This window comes from Trematomus bernacchii, unplaced genomic scaffold (genome assembly GCF_902827165.1).
Source record: "Trematomus bernacchii unplaced genomic scaffold, fTreBer1.1, whole genome shotgun sequence".
In the NCBI taxonomy this organism is placed as follows: Eukaryota; Metazoa; Chordata; class Actinopteri; order Perciformes; family Nototheniidae; genus Trematomus; species Trematomus bernacchii.
In genome coordinates, this window is record NW_022987593.1 from 15,441,390 (window position 1) to 15,461,656 (window position 20,267).

The 20,267-nt window shown below is 41.0% G+C and overlaps 2 protein-coding genes across 2 annotated transcripts; both read right to left on the reverse strand.

Annotated features, from left to right (window-relative positions):
• Nucleotides 1-348: 348 nt before the first annotated feature.
• Nucleotides 349-11,601, reverse strand: zgc:66455 (uncharacterized protein LOC393502 homolog). The gene is made up of 11 exons (XM_034129725.1): nucleotides 11,378-11,601; nucleotides 11,245-11,293; nucleotides 9,655-10,031; nucleotides 8,971-9,159; nucleotides 8,263-8,782; nucleotides 7,745-7,786; nucleotides 7,529-7,629; nucleotides 4,039-4,100; nucleotides 2,693-2,859; nucleotides 1,891-2,046; nucleotides 349-728 (listed from the first exon to the last, which is right to left on the reverse strand). The coding sequence occupies exons 1-11, from the start codon at nucleotides 11,465-11,467 to the stop codon at nucleotides 430-432; spliced, it is 2,052 nt and encodes a 683-aa protein (XP_033985616.1). The 5' UTR covers nucleotides 11,468-11,601; the 3' UTR covers nucleotides 349-429.
• A 1,806-nt stretch (nucleotides 11,602-13,407) lies between these two features.
• LOC117481829 (N-acetyllactosaminide beta-1,3-N-acetylglucosaminyltransferase 2-like) lies at nucleotides 13,408-19,923 on the reverse strand. Its single transcript, XM_034129726.1, has 3 exons — nucleotides 19,654-19,923; nucleotides 18,507-18,634; nucleotides 13,408-17,033 (listed from the first exon to the last, which is right to left on the reverse strand). Exon 3 carries the CDS (start codon nucleotides 17,013-17,015, stop codon nucleotides 15,819-15,821), a length of 1,197 nt encoding a protein of 398 aa, XP_033985617.1. The 5' UTR covers nucleotides 17,016-17,033; nucleotides 18,507-18,634; nucleotides 19,654-19,923; the 3' UTR covers nucleotides 13,408-15,818.
• Nucleotides 19,924-20,267: the final 344 nt, after the last annotated feature.

The window sequence follows — 20,267 nt, forward strand, 5'->3', positions numbered from 1 at the left end:
TTTTTCTATTATCTAGTCGTTTACATTTTAATCGTATTTTACATATAGTTATGCCTGTTTTTGTTTATATTCTATGTTACTCTTTCCTTTATAGTGCTGCATTCCTTGTATAAGAAAGTCCTACATAAATAAAGATTATTTTGTAACGATCCAAAGAGTTTACAGCTTATATTTCCTTACATCCTTGAAGGATAAATGCACATTTGTACACGTTAGTATCAAAAGTCAGTGTACAACAGGTGCCGTTATGTAAGCCTTGCCATGAATGTTTTTTGGCGGCCCATTTAAAAAAGTAAAATAAAACGTGCGTAAAAGCAGAGACAGAAAACACAAGCTGTTTTGTCGTGCTTTAATTCAGACAGTGAACAGCATCAGATGAAACTGAAATCAAACAAAATAAACTAAATGTTTTTAAAGATACTCTGTTGCTCACATCTTCCCTCCCTGCCCCCCCGGCAGCAGGGAGCTGAAGCGCTGCAGCGGGACGTCCCTGAAGCCCCGGGCAGGAGGGGGTGGGGGGGGCAGCTCAGAGTCAGCATGATAGTAGTGGGTGGTGGTGTTGTTGGTGTTGTTGTTGTTGTTGTGGTCGGCGTGGCCCCGCAGCAGGAAGGCCCCCCTGTGGTGGCGGAGGTACAGCAGCCCGCCGGCCCCCAGCAGCAGCAGCAGCACCGAGCTCAGCAGGAAGAAGAGAACGTAGACGCCTCGAGACTCTGAGGACGAGCTGCAGCCTGAAGAGACAACAGGAAGTCAGGGGACCATCACATCTGGACAAGAAGACAGAGGGCTCTGAACATAGACATGCAGAGGCTCAGTCAGTAGGGACTGTGAGCCGTAGGGTCGCCGGTTCAAGTCCCCGAACAGACCTAAATATGGACTGTGGACTGCTACTTGGAGAGGTCCCAGTTCACCTCCAGGGCCCTGCCGTGGTGCCCTTGAGCAAGGCACCGGACATTTTCTTTACTTTTACATTAACACAAATACCTGTACTTTCTACATTTTCAAAACAGGCTTGTTACTTTAGTCTTAATCTGCGTTTCCTTACATTTATTAGAGCACTTTTCCGAATGCTCAAAGCACTTCACATCACATATTACACATAAGACATGCAACAGTGAATACAGCAAATTAGGGTGAAGTGTCTCGCCCAAGGACACAAAGTTAGGGGTACTTTTTGAAGCCCATACTTTTACTTGAGTAAAAAGTTTAGTCAGTACTTCTACCAGAGTATTTTTAAACACGAGTATCTGTACTTCTACTTGAGTAAAGGATGCGTGTACTTTTGCCATCGCTGGTTAAAAGCAGGTCAACTTTCACTGTGTGTGCTGTGTGCATGCATGTGTGACAATTAAAGAGGGTTTCATCCTCCAATTCTATCTATTCTAACATAGACATGCACAGGGACCCACTACCAACTGTCCCACATGGGAGCTACACACAAAGACTTTGTCGTTCTTTAGTGTCGTTTTGTAGTCGTTGTGAGTCTCTTTAGGGTCAATTTGTGTCTGGTTTTGGTCGTTTTGTATGTCTTAGCAGTTGTTTTGTGTTTCTTTTGTGCCATTGAAGTTGTTAAGTGCATCTTTGTAGAGGTGTCATGAGTAATTGTAGTCAACGGGTGTTTGTCTCGATTTCTCTCCATCGTCGTTTTTGTGGTCGTTTGGTGGGTATTTTTTGTCTGTGCTTGTTTTGCCCATACTGTGTTTGTCTGTGTGGTTATTTCCCTCTTATTCATAGTCATTTTGACTCTATTTGTCTGATATCTCTGTGTAGTCTTTCAATGTTTCTTTGTGGTGTCTCTTCCTTGTGGGTCGGATCAGTATCCCTCCCTGCTTCTGGACTCTTTAACTGAGTTCATCTTAATTAAATCAGTGTGTGTGAGAGAGTCCAGCTCACCTGCAGCGTTCTGATTCACACACACAGTTCCTGCCGACCCGAGGCGGGACTCGTCCTGGAAGCCTGACCTGCAGCGACACGAGTACGATCCGAACCGGTTCTCACAGACTGCGTTAAGGTCACAGCGCACCAGCTGCGACACACACTCGTCCACATCTGAAACACACATACACATTTATTAATGTTAGCAGCCTTTACTGAGATGTGTAACTTCCTCCTAAGGTGGTGCACGTCCATTCTTCTGTTACTGTAGTTACCTTCCACAGCTGGTATTAGGATCCTGCCACAAATACATTTACTCAAATCATTTTTTAATTACACATCTGACACCCGCCATATACATTATCAGCCGAATAAATGTTTTCTTTCCCATTTAAAAAACAATTATTTATAGTTTACAAACCGAAAAAGTTGACAGATTAAATGGAGAAAAATTTGCCGATTAGTCTATAAGGAAAAAAATGGTAGTTCAAAATGAGCAAAATAAAATTCTGCTTTCATATTAATTAAAATAAAACACATACAACAGTTACATTTCTTATGTAAACACATTTAAAAAAGTTCTACAAAAATAAACCCCCAAAAATTAACAGAATTTTATTTAGGCCTTGAAACTAATTCACCAGCACTTACAACAGTATGTCTTGCTTGAAGTGAATATATTTGCCCTTTATTTGTACGCAGTTTGAATCTTGATGCTTTGGATAAAAGCATCAGCCAAATGAAATGTCATGTAATTAAAGTCAGCAGTTTAAATTAAAGTAACTTTCCCACTCTGTGTCAAACTGAAGCCCAGCTGTACCTGCAGTGGACACGGAGAGGATGACAGCCTTCCTGCCGTTTCCTCTGACGCCCACGTGTGTTGAGATGAGTCCCTGCAGGGCGGAGTGCAGCGTCCTGTGGACCTGCAGACCTCCAGGACCCTGATCCAGCTGCAGCCACACGATGAACAGCGCTCCAGCACTCAGCCTGCAAACAACCAGGAGCATCTCTGAGATCAGATCTGAGCTCACAGGTCAACAGGTACATCAGCTATTGAGTGCACCAAGAGTTGAGATTGTTTGAGCTGTAATGTAAAATAATAACAACCACTTAAAGGTCACCTATCAGGCAAAATCCACTTGTTCATGTCTCTTCTACATCAACATGTGTCCCCTCTTCTTCATGTCTCTTCTACATCAACATGTGTCCCCTCTTCTTCATGTCTCTTCTACATCACCATGTGTCCCCTCTGTGTAAAGAGACTCTGAAGGTTTCAGGAGAAAAGATTCTCTCTCTTTTTGTCCTGATCCATTTCTATAAAAACCTGTCTGAAAATAAGCTGATCAGATTTTGGCCACTTTATGATGTCATAACGATGTTTTGGCTTGTGTAACCATTAGCCAATCAGCAACCAAGGTACCCCCCCCCCCCACACACACCTTATCACCTGAATCTCCTCCTAGAGCACCATTGTGTTCTTTTTAACCAAATATCTCTCAGAGGGGCGTGGGGAGGGGCACTTTTGAAACAGGGCTGAAACAGAATGAGCACTTTTGAAACAGGGCTGAAACAGAGGGGATTATGGGATGCTGCAATGATCTGTTTGGTGCCAAACACTTCAGAGACAGGTTCTGTATATATATATATATCTGAGACCTGTAATATATTGATGAAAAACAGTATAATAGGGGACCTTTAAGAGTCATTTCACAAAATCACGTTTCCTTGATTGATCACTCTTTGCACTTCTCTTCATGTCTTTAGTGAGAGGATCTAAGATGCAAGTGAAGGTAACAAGGTGGCAAAATGCTTGTTTACTTCTTCAACAATACAAGGTATTTGAAAAGCCTGAAAAATGAATATTCAAAGCTGAAAACAGGTAGGTTTTCTGAGCTCATGTTGGATAGAATAACCAAAACATTCATGCTTTAAAAAAAAGGCAGAAAGGGAGCCTTGCTTCACAAAAACATGTTTCCTTGCTTTCTCTTTTCTTGCATCTCTCATGACGTCTTTAGTAAAAGGAGAAGTAAACGAAACGAGGCAAAGTCACCTGACTTTCATTTGCTTTTTTCGTCTGCCTCCACAGGTTAAACATGTGTACCCTCTCGGTTTAAGTATTTTTAAACACAAACCTGCAGATTGTACCGTTAGTGTTTGTTCACCAACCTTTTAAGTCTTTCAGACGACATGGACAGCGGCGTATGCAGAGTCTCCAGCTGCTTACTGATCTACAGGAACACAACAACTTCAGGTAACACATGCACCTGCTTCTTTTTAACAACATAAACTCTACATGCATGGTAAATGAAGCAACCTTAAAGGGGCCATATTCTGCTGCTGTTCAGGGGCCTCATTTATAAAGGGATATACACTCAAAAAATGGCGTACGCCAGTTTCTACGCAATGTTTGCGATTTATAAAATACTAACTTGACGGGAAAATGTGCGGTCCTCCACGCAAACTCTAACCCATGCGTACGCACTAAGCACACACACGGGAGAGACGAGAAACTGCGACACCGTTGGCAGAAGGAAGAATGGAGAGAAATATGTAGAAATAATACCATAAATAAAATGTTACCTCTCATTTATCAAATATGAAGAATTCATTTTCAAACATTGATTAAAGCCAATCTTTAAATGATTAAACAAACGCCTGTTTGAGACTCCTCCGTGCACACAAAAACATAACTTGGAGAAATAAATAAATACGGATATGCTATTTAAAACCACCTCGAATATGTTGTGTTAATGTTATGAAATGTTTTCTCATAAATGATGCGGTAAGCAGGAGGACAGAATTACGTCTAAACTGACGCCGTTTTCCATTTCTATAGGTTGTAGATACGAGCATGGTTTTATATACTATCACGTTTAATCGTGTTTTATGCCGTTTGCCAAGACTTGATAAGTCGCTCGTAAAACACAGGAGGTATGGAAACTAAGAACACCATATGTGGTAAATTGTACAGCTAATATAACACAACACATTAGTTGTATTTCCTTTAACTGGTGGATTATGGATATATAGTTGCTGATCGACAGCTGGAACACAAACCACCAAATATAACAAAAATAATTCAGATCCAGTCGTCATGACTACACTCCGGAGGGATTCCCCGATCATTTCTTACAGTTTCTCATCAAGGGGGTGTCTCCTGTCCCCGGGACAAACACACTGCCTGAGGAAGGTTATGTGTATTTTTTTTGTCATTAACTTTTTTCGGACCACTTATTATTTATTTTGGTGACGATCCGACCTCCATGCTGCTACTCTGGTTCAAACTGCATCCACCAAACAATATGATTTATCTCGACCTCCCCACAATAACCAAAATCTGACACGGTGTGAGATGTCTTATTTCCTGCGATCTTCTTCATGCAGTCAGTCAAAAATGAATGAATGAATGGGCGTTTCTTTGACTATGTATAGGCAAATATGGGCGTTACGAGTCGATTGTGATTTATCAAGGGAAACAGGCGTAGGAAGTGCCGTACGCACTTCCCTCGCCGGTACGCAACGTTTTGTGAATCGGAAAATGGCGGAAAATGTATGTACCTATTTTTGTGCTTTGTACTACGTAAGCAACCTTCCTACGTCAATCCTACGCAAGGCGTTATAAATGAGGCCCCAGGTGTATATCAGTATGTAGTGTCTCTACTTTAAAGAGTCCTCTCCTGCTGATGTTCAGGTGTATATCAGTATGTAGTGTCTCTACTTTAAAGAGTCCTCTCCTGCTGATGTTCAGGTGTATATCAGTATTTAGTGTCTCTACTTTAAAGAGTCCTCTCCTGCTGATGTTCAGGTGTATATCAGTATGTTGTGTCTCTACTTTAAAGAGTCCCTCTCCTGCTGATGTTCAGGTGTATATCAGTATGTAGTGTCTCTACTTTAAAGAGTCCTCTCCTGCTGATGTTCAGGTGTATATCAGTATGTAGTGTCTCTACTTTAAAGAGTCCTCTCCTGCTGATGTTCAGGTGTATATCAGTATGTAGTGTCTCTACTTTAAAGAGTCCTCTCCTGCTGATGTTCAGGTGTATATCAGTATGTAGTGTCTCTACTTTAAAGAGTCCTCTCCTGCTGATGTTCAGGTGTATATCAGTATGTAGTGTCTCTACTTTAAAGAGTCCTCTCCAGCTGATGTTCAGGTGTATATCAGTATGTAGTGTCTCTACTTTAAAGAGTCCTCTCCTGCTGATGTTCAGGTGTATATCAGTATGTAGTGTCTCTCCTTTAAAGAGTTCTCTCCTGCTGATGTTCAGGTGTATATCAGTATGCAGTGCCTCTACTTTAAAGAGTCCTCTCCTGCTGATGTTCAGGTGTATATCAGTATGTAGTGTCTCTACTTTAAAGAGTCCTCTCCTGCTGATGTTCAGGTGTATATCAGTATGTAGTGTCTCTACTTTAAAGAGTCCTCTCCTGCTGATGTTCAGGTGTATATCAGTATTTAGTGTCTCTACTTTAAAGAGTCCTCTCCTGCTGATGTTCAGGTGTATATCAGTATGTTGTGTCTCTACTTTAAAGAGTCCTCTCCTGCTGATGTTCAGGTGTATATCAGTATGTAGTGTCTCTACTTTAAAGAGTCCTCTCCTGCTGATGTTCAGGTGTATATCAGTATGTAGTGTCTCTACTTTAAAGAGTCCTCTCCTGCTGATGTTCAGGTGTATATCAGTATGTAGTGTCTCTACTTTAAAGAGTCCTCTCCTGCTGATGTTCAGGTGTATATCAGTATGTAGTGTCTCTACTTTAAAGAGTCCTCTCCTGCTGATGTTCAGGTGTATATCAGTATGTAGTGTCTCTACTTTAAAGAGTCCTCTCCAGCTGATGTTCAGGTGTATATCAGTATGTAGTGTCTCTACTTTAAAGAGTCCTCTCCTGCTGATGTTCAGGTGTATATCAGTATGTAGTGTCTCTCCTTTAAAGAGTTCTCTCCTGCTGATGTTCAGGTGTATATCAGTATGCAGTGCCTCTACTTTAAAGAGTCCTCTCCTGCTGATGTTCAGGTGTATATCAGTATGTAGTGTCTCTACTTTAAAGAGTCCTCTCCTGCTGATGTTCAGGTGTATATCAGTATGTAGTGTCTCTACTTTAAAGAGTCCTCTCCTGCTGATGTTCAGGTGTATATCAGTATGTAGTGTCTCTACTTTAAAGAGTCCTCTCCTGCTGATGTTCAGGTGTATATCAGTATGCAGTGCCTCTACTTTAAAGAGTCCTCTCCTGCTGATGTTCAGGTGTATATCAGTATGCAGTGCCTCTACTTTAAAGAGTCCTCTCCTGCTGATGTTCAGGTGTATATCAGTATGTAGTGTCTCTTCTGTGACATGTCTCCTTTAATGTTCAAAAAGCTCTTTATTGTTCTCTTACTGCCTGTGCTGCAGCACCTCTTTTCACCCTCTGTCTGAAACCAGAGCCCAGTCTGCTCTGATTGGTTAGCTGGCCGGCTCTGTTGTGATTGGTCAACCGCTTAGAGATGTCCCGCCCCTTAGCCTATCACGTACAATGTGTTGGAGTGCAACAGAAGCGCGAGTGATGTAATGGGGACGATGGGAACACAGGGATTTTAGCCGTTGCACTAAAACACACTACAGGAAAGGGAAAACCCCAAAAGCATATTATGACCTCTTTAAATTGTGTTGCTTTGTTGTCACCAACTCACCAAAGCCTCCACAGAGAACAGCAGGGACATGGCCAGGTTGTCCCAGCTCTCCTCCACATTTGGACTGAAGTTCACTTCCACAGCCACTTCAAAAAGGTAATCTGTCAACGCCCCAAAACACAGCGTCAGCCTCCTGCATGTGATGTTTGTATCCTGTGAAATATTAACAGAAAATAAACACATTTTGAAGATGTGCATTATGTGTCCAATACTCACCGCCAGGAAGATGTGAAATGTCAGAGTGATTTCTGATGCGGGCTACAAGAGAGAGACACAAACAGCATTATGTCTCCTGTGACTTTTTAAAATCATTGCTAAACATGTCACTTTGTTTATATGGTCTAGAACAGTGCTTTTCAGGCAATGGCCTTGAAACATATGTCTAAATTATATAACTAGATGTGTATAACATTGTGATGCATATCAAATACATCGGTGGTTCAGGTAGTTTCAAATGTTACCATTTGCATTATTTTCCCCAGACACTTAAGCTTGAGAATAAGGGCCTATAGACACGTAACAAAGTATTAAAAGTAAAGTAAAATATATCTCACTAACACATCTAGAATTGTAAAGAGTCGATGCATTATACAGAAGCATTTATCTAATCCAACCCTAACTACTAAATGCTCCCAAAATGTTCATCAATCTAAACATTGAGAAAATAATGGTTCAAATGAAATGCATTTCAGCGTAGAGTAAGTTGTTCTGAATGAAAACACAGATGGACTCACGGTGCGCTCTCTGGTCTGACAGCGGCTCCACCATGTTGGGATGAGGATGAGTCTCCTCTGGTTCTGGTTCCTCAGAGGAGACAGGAAGTTGATCCGAGGCCTCGATGACCTCCTTCCTGCTCTTATTGTCTGCAGACTTCTCCTTCTCTGCAGCAGTAGCTTCCTCTGGATGTGCCGAAGCTTCCTCCACAGCAGCTGTCGGGATGACTTCAGTGGGTTTGAGCTGCTGGTTCTGACCCTCCTCCACCTGCTTCTGACCCTCCTCCACCTGGTTCTGACCCTCCTCCACCTGGTTCTGACCCTCCTCCACCTGGTTCTGACCCTCCTCCACCTGGTTCTGACCCTCCTCCACCTGGTTCTGACCCTCCCCCTCCTGCTGTGGAGGGACGGATGAATCTGACGGGTCTGAAGGGGTTTGAGAGGCTTCTCTGCCCCATCGAGACGTTACCTGAGTGGATGATTCCACTGTGGGAGCGGCTTGGCTGTCGCTCTCCAACGATGGACGGTGATTTTCAGCCACCTGAAGGAAAGATAGGTTTAAGTTAATCATTTGTATCTGTGGGTTGATTTGGTTAGATAGATAATGTTAACATGTCCAAGCCTATTTTCTGCAATATTACAAATTCCATCACCCCTGCACCACTCTAATAGTGTGGATATAACCAATTTGGTAGAGCCAGGCATTACAGTTGAAGGTTTGATTCCCACCTCAGTGTCCGCACCATCCTCATTCTCGGCCGTCATCTCTGAAGGCTGATTGTTATAGTCATACATGAGTTCAGGACTTGGATCTAGAAATTCATTTAACTCCAAGAGTTCAGAAGGAAGAGTTTGTGACCCCATGTTTGTTTCTGGTAGTCCCTCCTGAGGGTTGTAAACCACGGGGGGTCCGAAGGCCTGTGGGAGGAATAATCAATATATTGTGGCGGAACTTTAAGGGACATCATTTACTGTAGCAGTGCTTTTTACATACTAAATGCACCGTCTCCAACTCTCACTCATCTACGCTGCATTACTACTATTACTATGTGTTTAATGACCAACAAACATCACAAGAATTGTATAATAAAATATCATAAGAGATGTGCCATGCTACGTCATCAGAGGACTACAGAAGAAGACCCGCCTCCGTCGACATCAGCCAATGGAAGAAGACTAACTACAATATAAATACGACGTTATAGAGAGAAACGTTCGCTTTCATTCTTGCAACTGCAGACAGCTAACTGCTTAAAGTGGACTGTGGACCCGTGCATTGGATTTAGGAACCACAGCTGTGTTCCCTTGTCAACCTACTATACTATTGCCTTAATAAATACTGTTAAACTTTTCGAGAAGCTTCCTGGTCTTCTTTAGACTAACTCTTGGTCTTCAAACAAAAAAACATGACACCTGGTATCGTCCGTAGAAGCCCCTGTAGGGCGGGTTGGGCCAACCCCCGATCAGCAGCACCACGTACAGAGTGTTGGAGGAGGACGTGTATTTGGCCTCTTTCCAGCACTTCTGCAGGACGTTGGTGCCCCCAAAATGTCCCGCGGGCTCGTCCACGTGCACCTGGTCGTCTTTGAGGTGGCAGGCGTCGTCGGGGGTCAGGTCCTCCAGGTGCAGCTCGATCCTCTTGGCAGGGGCCACCTGGATGGTCCAGTTGCACCACAGGGGGGGGTTGGAGCACATGTAGTCCGGGGAGTAGAAGTACCCGGAGTCGCCCTGCAGCAGCTGGTGGCAGCTCCGCAGGGCGAAGAAGGCGCCGCCGTCTCCTCCACGACCTTCTGAGGGGAAACAGAACAACTGTGGGTTTAAAGGTCCCCTAATATACTCTTTTTAAACAATATATTATAGGTCTCAGATATATACAGAACATGTCTCTGAAGTGATTGGCTCCAAACACCAAACAGATCATTGCAGCATCCCATAATCCCCTCTGTTTCAGCCCTGTTTCAAAAGTGCTGATTCTCTGTCTGTTACTTTAGATCACATGTGTCAAACTTAAGGCCCGGGGGCCAAATCAGGCCCTTGGTGGATTTAATTTTGGCCCGCAGGATAATTTCTAATTACTATTCGATCTGGCCCGCCGGTATATTGCACACACACCTTCACTCCATCCTGAGGGTCTCCTCAGCTCAGAGCCTGACCCCAAACATTGATGAACTTGCACCCAAGATGAGATGCCAAGTATCTGCTTGAGCTAGCATCACAGAGCAGCACACTGAGTTTAATGGATGTTTCCTTCTGCACTTTTTTTCTTGAGACAGTACTTATTATCAGTTCACACAACACTAGCAATAATAATAATACATTTGATTTGTAAAGCACCTTTCGTTACTAAAAGTCATCCCAAAGTGCAGTGAAGTCATTGTTGAGCTAATTACTATCTATTAATCAGGGTTGGGAGGGTAACTTTAAAAATGTATTCAGTTACAATTACTAGTTACCGAAAAATGTTTAATCTAATCAGAGTATAACAAAACAAGTAATGTTACCTGAATACTTTGCATTACTTTTCGATTAACTCAATATCAAGTGCAATTCCAATAAACACGAGTAAATACATATACATAGGATGATTTGTACTTAAGTGTATTATGTAAAACACCAGAAAAATGTGACCTAAGAAAATAAGTATCTAAAATGTGTAAATGATAGGCTGCCTACAGAATAGTAGTTTAAAAATGCTGTTTAGTTTAATGCATTAATAAAAAAAGAAAACGCCATATTTTAGTTAAAAAGCTGCCATTTTCTTATATTTCCAACATGGTTTTCAGATTATTTTAAATCAAGTAACAAATATAGAAAGAGATGTCAATATAGATTTGATTTGAAGATTTACGGCTAACATGGAAGGAAATTCCGAAATTTAGATAATCGTTAGATAATCGGAAAAAACGTGTAGATCTGTGTTCACAGATTAGTTTACCTGCTGATTTTCAAATGCACAGACAAGTAAAAAGCCACACATTCCCATTCAAATCACATGACAAATACCTTTTGGTCGAGTGTCACCTGGAGGCTTGTTGGCTTCTTCTCTCATCACCTGCAAACACAAGAAAGCAAAACAAACAATGAATTAAACTATTTTAAAGTATGAACACAAAACAACGTCTCATGTTAGTCCTACCTGGGAGTCACACTGCTTCCAAAACACCCCAAATATCAGCAGAAATATGAGCAGCACTCTTTTAAAGCTAATACTGTTCTTTTCAGGCATTTTATTACTTTGTCTGTTAAACTAGTCTTAGTGCTTCACAGTTTCAGTTCAACTGCTGTTTGCCTTCCTGTGTGAGCAGCTGAAATTCATCAGGAAGCTGATTGTTTCCCCGCATGTGAACAGCTGATCCGTCCACCAGAGGTCCCTGTTGGGTTCACATCTCTATCCTCCAGCCTATCCTCATGTAATGGTTCAAATTCCCAATACACTTTTATCCAGCAGGGACAAATGCATATTTTTTTAAATCAAATCAAATCAAATCAAATCAAGGTTTATTTATAAAGCACATTTAAAAGCGATTTTTGGTCGGGCCAAAGTGCTGTACATGTAATAACTACAATCACATAAAAACACATTTCTATAATCACAATAAAAGACAATAAATTACAACAGATATTTTAAAAAAAACACAGGGAAAAGTCAGGAGTCGTGCTCCGCTCTGACTAAAAGACTGACTTTTAAGACTTAAAATAACATAAATGTTGTAGCTGTGTTTGTATCAGTAAATATCCTATCCTTATAGTCCTTACAAAACATTAGAACACAATTATTGTATAGAAGACCATAAATAAGTAAACAATAAGCAAAGTAGATTGTCCATAGAATGTGCATTAGTGCTATGGACAATCGTGCACTAATGCACATTCTCAAAATATTGAAGTGACTGTTATTTTGTATATATTCATTGTTGTGTTTTTTTTAGGTCTTAATGTGTGCACATGTAAAAATGTGTCTTTGACTGTGTATATATACATACATATTTGCACACATGTTTTTATATTTTTATATACATTGGTTTTTATATTCGGGATTGTGGGAAACGGTATTTCGGTCTCTTTGTACACACGAACTGGAAGATTGACAATAAAGTTGACTTTGAAAGTAGTCAGTAAAGTGTAAATAAGATTGTTAAAATATATATAAAATAGGCTTTATGTTAAACTTCTGTCGACACCACTGTCTAGCAAGATAATGTTTCTATTAATATTAACAATAACCTTTTTCATAATTACAACGATAAGAATAATAATACAAATATTCTCATCACTTGTTATATTCCATGGAATGCTCTTAACATCCCGATAGCAATGAATATCTTAAGTGCTTTGACAAAAAATCCATAAAAAAATGTCATCTGTGGAAGCCGTAGTACTGTAAAAAGCACGACCAATCATTTGAGCCGGCCCGGCTAAAATAACTGGATGGCCTACCTGCCTGTCAGCCTTCCATCTGTGCACAAACTTATCTCGTGCCCTCATTGGTCATGTGTGCGTTCGTGTGTGTTGGAGGGGCTCTGTAAGGAAGTGGCAGATTTTCTCCGGCTGTGTATTTTCAAATTCCAGCGCACTCGAGATGGTTTCTCCAAAATTACCTACCCCACCGTTAAGTTATATAAAAAAAAAAATCTTACTTATTGCTTTTGGGTTATTGTTGTTGTCAACAAAATAATACAAATATTGAACAAAATCTAATATTTCTCCATAGGGAGGCGTGTGGTGCAGTGGGTTGTGCGTTGGTGTTCGGATCAGGGGAGCACAGGTTCAAACCCCACTGCAGTCAGCATGTCGTTGTGTCCCTGAGACACTTCACCCCAAATTGCTCCTGTGGGGATTGTCCACAGTATTGAGTATGTAAGTCGCTTTGGATAAAAGCGACTTACAAGTAACATGTAATGTAATGTAATGTACTCCAAAGGCAAAACACAAAAGATATTTTATTATTTTCACTAAGTGGAACCGATTTTTAATGACAAAATCAACAAAAGAGAAGAGGACAAGTGTCAGCCCATTATATAAAAATAATAATGAAATATTCTAATAAAATAAAATGCAAACTTAATTAAAATAAATAATAAGTGAATGTGGAAATAATTTTTGGGAAATGTAAAATAAATGTGTATTGTCAACTTAATAATAAAAAAAGGATAACAAAAACACAAGACATATTTTTTTATTCTCATTGGAACAGATTTGTATCACCAAAACCATTTAAACAAACCATTGAAAACAGGACCAGAGTGAACCCAAACAAATCTGTTGATGAAGGTGATGGAAAAACACATTTATTGCTTACAATATATTATTAAAATACAAATACAGAGAATGAATGCACAGTAACAGCAGCAACATCACATTTGAGATGTTAAAAACAACACTGAGCATTTAATAATAACTACAAAATGTAGATTTTTAATGTATAAACTCTGTCGTCTTGTTTTGGCTTTACAGAAAACAGTCTGTGTGGGATCAGAGTTCATCTCCTTTTAGTAGAAGCAGCAGTAGTAGTAAACGTTGTGATAAATGTAGGAAAATATCAGTTACCAACGTTTTTCTTGACTTAACACACTACGTACCAAAAACGTATCTTTTACCACTAACACTGCTTTGTGCACAGTTGGCATGAATGCATGAATTTTGATTTGAAAAACTATTGTGTGCATATACTATCTGGCTAACATTAGCAAGGGGTCATTTTTGTTTGGTCAGTTTCCCAAATGCTTACTTTCAAGTATTATACAGATAGTTGAAAAACAAATATTATATGTATAGAGTCCGCTTAAAAACACTGTTGATAACTAAAATAAAATATTACTAACTCACAGGTTTTGCTGGGACTTGAGGATTGAAATAGAAATTGTTTAACGGTTATAACAAAGAATTGCTAACAAAGCACTTATATACTAATAAAGGACTGGCTTATCTAAAGCCAGTTCAGTAGCACTTGAAATGTTTTGGCTCTATGAAACCTGATGTACTTGTATGATTCTGTTTTCTTCAAGTTTGTATCTTCCTGGTCGAATGCACTTATTGAAAGTCGCTTTGGATAAAAGCGTCAGCTAAATGTAATGTAATATAAATACTGTAAAGTCCCAAAGCATTTGATCTTTGTGAATCAGATGTTTTAAGGTATCGGATGGCGTGTTGTATAACAATAAAAATTAAGGATCTGTTGGAGGAGAAATAAACTATCCTTGAAATTCCCTGCAGTGTATACGTCTCGTTGAAAGCAGGTTCATGGTACAGAGGGGGTTTTACAACATGCATACCCTTTAAAAGTCTGTATGTAACTCACTGTATGATGTACTCACTAGGACAAGGCCATGCCATTAACAGATCTTACACAAAATATTGTGTTTTGTGCAATTGTTGCCTGACTCTCTCTAGACAGGACTGATTTCAGGTTGCTGCAACAGGGTTCAACACATCAAGGTGTAATCTCAATAGTGCAAACACATATGCAGGTGTTCACTGGCAGCCTCAGGTATATGTGTAACACCTTGGATTTGTAAAAACAGAGAGGAGTGGCCATTGCTAGAGGTCAGTTTGTAAAACTAGATAAGATATGGAGCAGCAGGAACATTTAAAGGCGGTGCATGAATACCAAGGAGAGAATGGCTGACTAACATAAAGAGGTGGAAAACAGCAGTGGAGTGCATGAGACCGGCGGAAAATCAGGGTATTTGGAGGCAGATAGGGAGTCATCAAAGTGCCCCAAGGACCCTACGGGAGTAACCTATGGATGTATAAAGAGAATTGGATACAGCATTGGAGACAGGTCCACGAATGGAGTGACAGTAGATAAAAAGGTTCCTGGATCTGGGCCCATTGAGCACACTTGAGTTTTCCTTAAGCCCTAACTCCGATTTCCCGCTCTCGACTCAGTCAAATGAATGGAGAGGGGATTTAGCTTTTAGCACATTTCACAACTTTTAGACCCTAATGATTTGAAGAGGTCGATAACATAGATTTTGAAGAGGTATTTAAAAGTGTTTGTACTGGGTAGTTTACTTAACTTAAAAAAAGAATACAGATGTCTCTTTCCCAATGTATGGAGTAACCCAGGCCCCCAGAAAGTGTGCCGGATATTGAAGCAAATTCTATTCGCAGTGGCCAAACGGCGGTATTACATCTTCTGTCAGTCAGTGATTTCATTGGGCTGAAAAAACGTTTTCCCGTTGTCATGTCTGTAAATCTACCCATCACGAACACTCTATAGCGCTTATTTAAATCATTAGGTAGTAAAAGTTGTAAAAGGGGCTAAAAGCTAAATTCAGGATTATTTTACCTCTCCATTCATTTGACTGAGCCAAGAATAGGAGATAGGAGGCGGGGCTTAAGCAACACACAAGTGCCCATGCTCTATGGGCCCAGATACGGGTACTTTTAAGATAAGATAAAATGATAAGATGTTCTTTATTAATCACAATTTAGGAAAACATTTTTGTACTCGAGAGTCAGACCATTTTGGCTTCATACACTACTGAGCAACTTTCATTGGACAAAACGGGGTCCCACCTCCAACTCTGTATCCAGTTCTCTTCATAAATCCATAAACTAACCTGACTTGACCCTCACTGGCAGTCCAGCTCCGGGTGGATGATCCACGGCCAGATGGTCAACATCTCCTGTGGCGTGCGGCTGTGCACCAGCATCAAGTTCCTGTAGACGCACGGGTTGTCCCTGTACTTCGCATCAATGCCAAACGTCCTGAATCCTTCATGCTTCTCAGGAGCCAGGCCCAGCTTCTTCAGACACATCCCCGTGTAGACATCGTCAATGGGATACAGCACCACCTGCCGGGATGCGTTGTGGAGACGCAGAGCCAACTCCCCCGAGTACAGATATCCTCCGCCACCTGCATAAGTCGGGTACATCCCCGCAAACACACTCTCCGGGACAAAGTACTTGAGTCTCCGGTTCCTGTGAGGCCCAGCGTCATTGATAACATCACCTATGAACAGATCCTTGGCTTTTTTCTCCGGCAGGCCCTCCAGGAGGTCTACAATCCGTACGGTGTTGACGAAGACATCGTCGTCACCCTTCAGGATGAACTGGCCATGGGGGCAGTGTTCGCTGAACCACTCCAGGAACAGGACCTCCTTCAGGGTGAGGTTGTAGAAGGTGTCCCGGTAGTCCCACTGGAGGACGTCTTTGTGGAGCTTCGCCTCGTGGTCCAGCATCCCCAGCAGGTCTGGGAAGTGATCCACGGGCAAGGTGTTGCCTAGCAGGAACACCGTCACCACTGAGCGATTAGCTATGACCCCCGCCCGACCCCATGTTTCACGGATGGCCTGCCGCCGGTCAAAGTGTGGGATCAGGGATTTGACCGCCAGCAGCAGGAAGGGTTTTCCCTTACAGATATGAGGCTGGTTTATCAGCATGGGGTATGTCCTGCAGCGCATGTGCAAAAGAAAATCCTGGAAGCCCGTTGGCAGGGAGTTGTAGTCCATAATTTGCATTGGGACTCTGTTATCCGGCTCACAGAGGTCAGGGGGCCCGGTGTTATTCAGCCAATCAGGCAGCTTGATGAGGGAGTCGCTCGAGAGCAAAGAGTTCACAATGGGGTTGAAGAGGAAGTCCAGGCGCTGCTGCTCCTTGTTCCAGAAGGATTTACTCTCTTCGTGCCTTTGCCAGAACCTCTCGGATGGGATTCGAACTTTGTGGCGGCCACTTTTGTGACGCCGGAGGTTCCACGTGACGCAAACCAGGAGGCAGACGAAGACGTTGAGCATCATGATCACGCAGAGCTTTCTGCGGCCTGCAGACATGATGCCTCCCCTCTGCGTCTATAGAAAGGACAGCAAAATTAAGAAATCCATGAAAATCAACACAAAGCAGGAACAAATCTGCAGAATCAGGACTTACGACAAAGCCAAAAGGGACATTTGGAAACATGGAGAAAGATAAAACGACCCTGAAACTTTTATCAAAAATAAAACTAGATGAATCTGAAGCACTCAACAGGAAGCTTGATTTCACCACTGCTTGGTTTCAGAGCTCAAGACGGCTGCGAACAAGGCCGCAATTTAATCTCTAATCCTGCAGGAACGGGCCCATGAGCATTTTCTCCTCCTCCTCCTCCTCCTCCTCCTCAATCACATGTTTCCAATTCAGCCGTGCACATGACGCTGGTTAACTGACAGCCGTTTTTGTTATTGTCCACTGACTGACAAACACAGATGGGCACTGTGCACTTTCATGAGAGACTGAGCATGCAGCAATGCAACGGTTTTCAGTCACTTAAATACATGTAGAAACTTTTTGCTGTGGACAGAAGCCCTAAACAGTTATACCACTAGATGTCACTACTAAGTTTGTTTTTTTGTGCAGATTTTATTTATTGAAAAACAGATGATGTTTAATTTACATTGCAGTCCCAACATGTTACCTACATAAAGTTTTAATTAAAAATGTTATTTTTAATAGTAGAGATATAGTTACAAGTCAGTTTGAATTAAAAAACAGTTTCACATGAATATACTCATATAAAATAGCAAGTGGAATAAAATTCAATAAGACGACACGTGTCCTACTTGATTGGGTCACATGATACGGAAGCTATTAAATAAAAACACTGCAGATTTTTCCTACACAATTTTATATGAAATAGAAGGTAGAATAAAGTCCAAGAAAATATGCGTGTCATATTTGTCCAGCGTAGTAATAATTTATGTTATGGATGGAGTTAATGGGCCACATGACATGGAAGGTATTGAAAAATGTAATGAGAAACTGCTGAATGTGCATCAAAATATTAAAGGTGGGGTAGGTAATTTTGGAGAAACCAGCTCGAGTGCGCTAGAATTTGAAAATACACAGCCGGAAAAAATCTGCCACTTCCTTACAGAGCCCCTCCTCCAACACACACGAACGCACACATGACCAATGAGGGCACGAGATAAGTTTGTGCACAGATGGAAGGCTGACAGGCAGGTAGGCCATCCAGTTATTTTAGCCGGGCCGGCTTAAATGATTGATCGTGCTTTTTACAGTACTACAGCTTCCACAGATGACATTTTTTTATGGATTTTTTGTCAAAGCACTTAAGATATTCATTGCTATCAGGATGTTAAGAGCATTCCATGGAATATAACAAAAAGTGTATCTCGAGCCGGTTTCTCAAACTTACCTACCCCACCTTTAATATAAAAAATAGAAGGTGGAACAAAAAAGAGGTGTGTCCCACTTGTCTCGTGTATAATAATACATATGCCTTTGTTTGAGTCATTAGGTCACATGACATGAAAGCTATATATCACCTGAGACAGTAGAAGGGGGGTCAGTTGGGGCTGGAGGAGACACAGCGCTCTCCAGGTCTCATGAGGAGGAGCTGCAGGAAGGAGAACCACGTCTTCAACAAGAACCAGACGGTTGTTTCTGCATCCATCTGCAGTTAAACACAAAGACACATTAACCAGGAAGAAACTCAGCGAAGTGCAGGGATAATTTTGGTTATAAATTGGGATTGTTTGTCCGGAGAGGCTACTAAAGTAATGTAAGCTTGCTATAATGATCTTCAGTTACACGCCTTTAGAGTAGACCAATCACACAGAAGTGAAGCAACACTTGCAGACTGTCAAAATGAAAATCAAAGTTTACTTAAGAGCACATCTTAATTGACTGCCTGTCGTAGAGCCTGAGCAATGTTTACAGAGTGGTAGGGCTTTGTATAAAAGCTGTAAAATATTAATTATTTATCAAACTGCAGAGCTGTAAAACTTTAATTGCAGTGTGAACAGGAAGAGTCAGTGTGTTTTTTACTGAAAGATAATCTGATTTGATAAAAGAGATGCAAGTGTTTTCATTCTGTGTATGAAGATTATTTTATATAATAACAAATGAAGGTTACTGCCATGTGTTTTTATTATAAATCAGGGGACATTAATCTTTCCCCCCTTTTGACGTCCATTATAACTTCAAACAATATTTGAGTAATGATTTTAAAATCTGAGTTTTGAGATTAATAGCAGAGTTTATTTTAATATTGTACATCAGGAATTATATTTAAGTTATTTTACTTTTGACATTATTCACATGTGGACTGAACTCAAATAAACTGTTCATATTTGGCCCTAATCCTCTTCCGTAGCTTACACTGACAGATGCGATGGATAAGACTCATACTAAATCTGAATGAATTACACTTTGTATTGCTCTGTTTTCCCTAAAGTTAGAGCCCTTTTCTACACTATAACACAGAAACAATAGGAATAAACACTTGATTTATTCAACACATGTCATGCAAGTTATGACACACAGTACTATCTACAAGTACAAAGTCAAACTGCTCTTGTTTTTGTACTTTAAGGTCTACTCGCGGTCAAACTCTGTGTTAAATGTACGGTTATTTCGCATATATGCGCAATAAATACAACACAAAGGGAGTTATATCTGTGACTAACTTACCTCTCAGACCGCCTCCGCACGTCCTCGTTGTGAAATCAAATTAAAATGCCGATCAACAGGCTGCAGCTCGTGCACCTGAACTCACCCTCAATCCTTCCTTCACGCGGCGCGTATTTTGGAGATCAACTGCGCACTAATCCTCATTCACTGAAATACGAACACTGTGAAACCCGAAATCCTTTCCAATCTTTAAATATCCAACAGACAGGTCACATTCTCTGTTCACTGAGGGGGGAAAGGTGGAGAAGTTTATCCGAAGTGAGAGACTCCCCTGCGCTCTGACTCCTCCCTCAGGTTGCATGGCTGCAGTTCAAAAGTGTTGCAAGGATTCCCAAGTGCAAAACACACACCCTCCCCTTTTTACCCCTCTCAATTTAACATCTTAAAATCTGGGCTGAAGTGTAGTGGTAGACCAAATCTTGTAAAGAAGTATTACTAATACAATACTGTAGACATATTATGTTGTAAGTTCAATACCTGCTAAAAAAAGTTCAGTGTATCAGCATCAAAATGAACCTGCAAAATAATATGTTTACAATTTATATTTTGTAATCATTGCTGTGGTCATTAGTTGAATGTTGTAGATGCAAAAATTGTGTTTTTATATTTTTTTA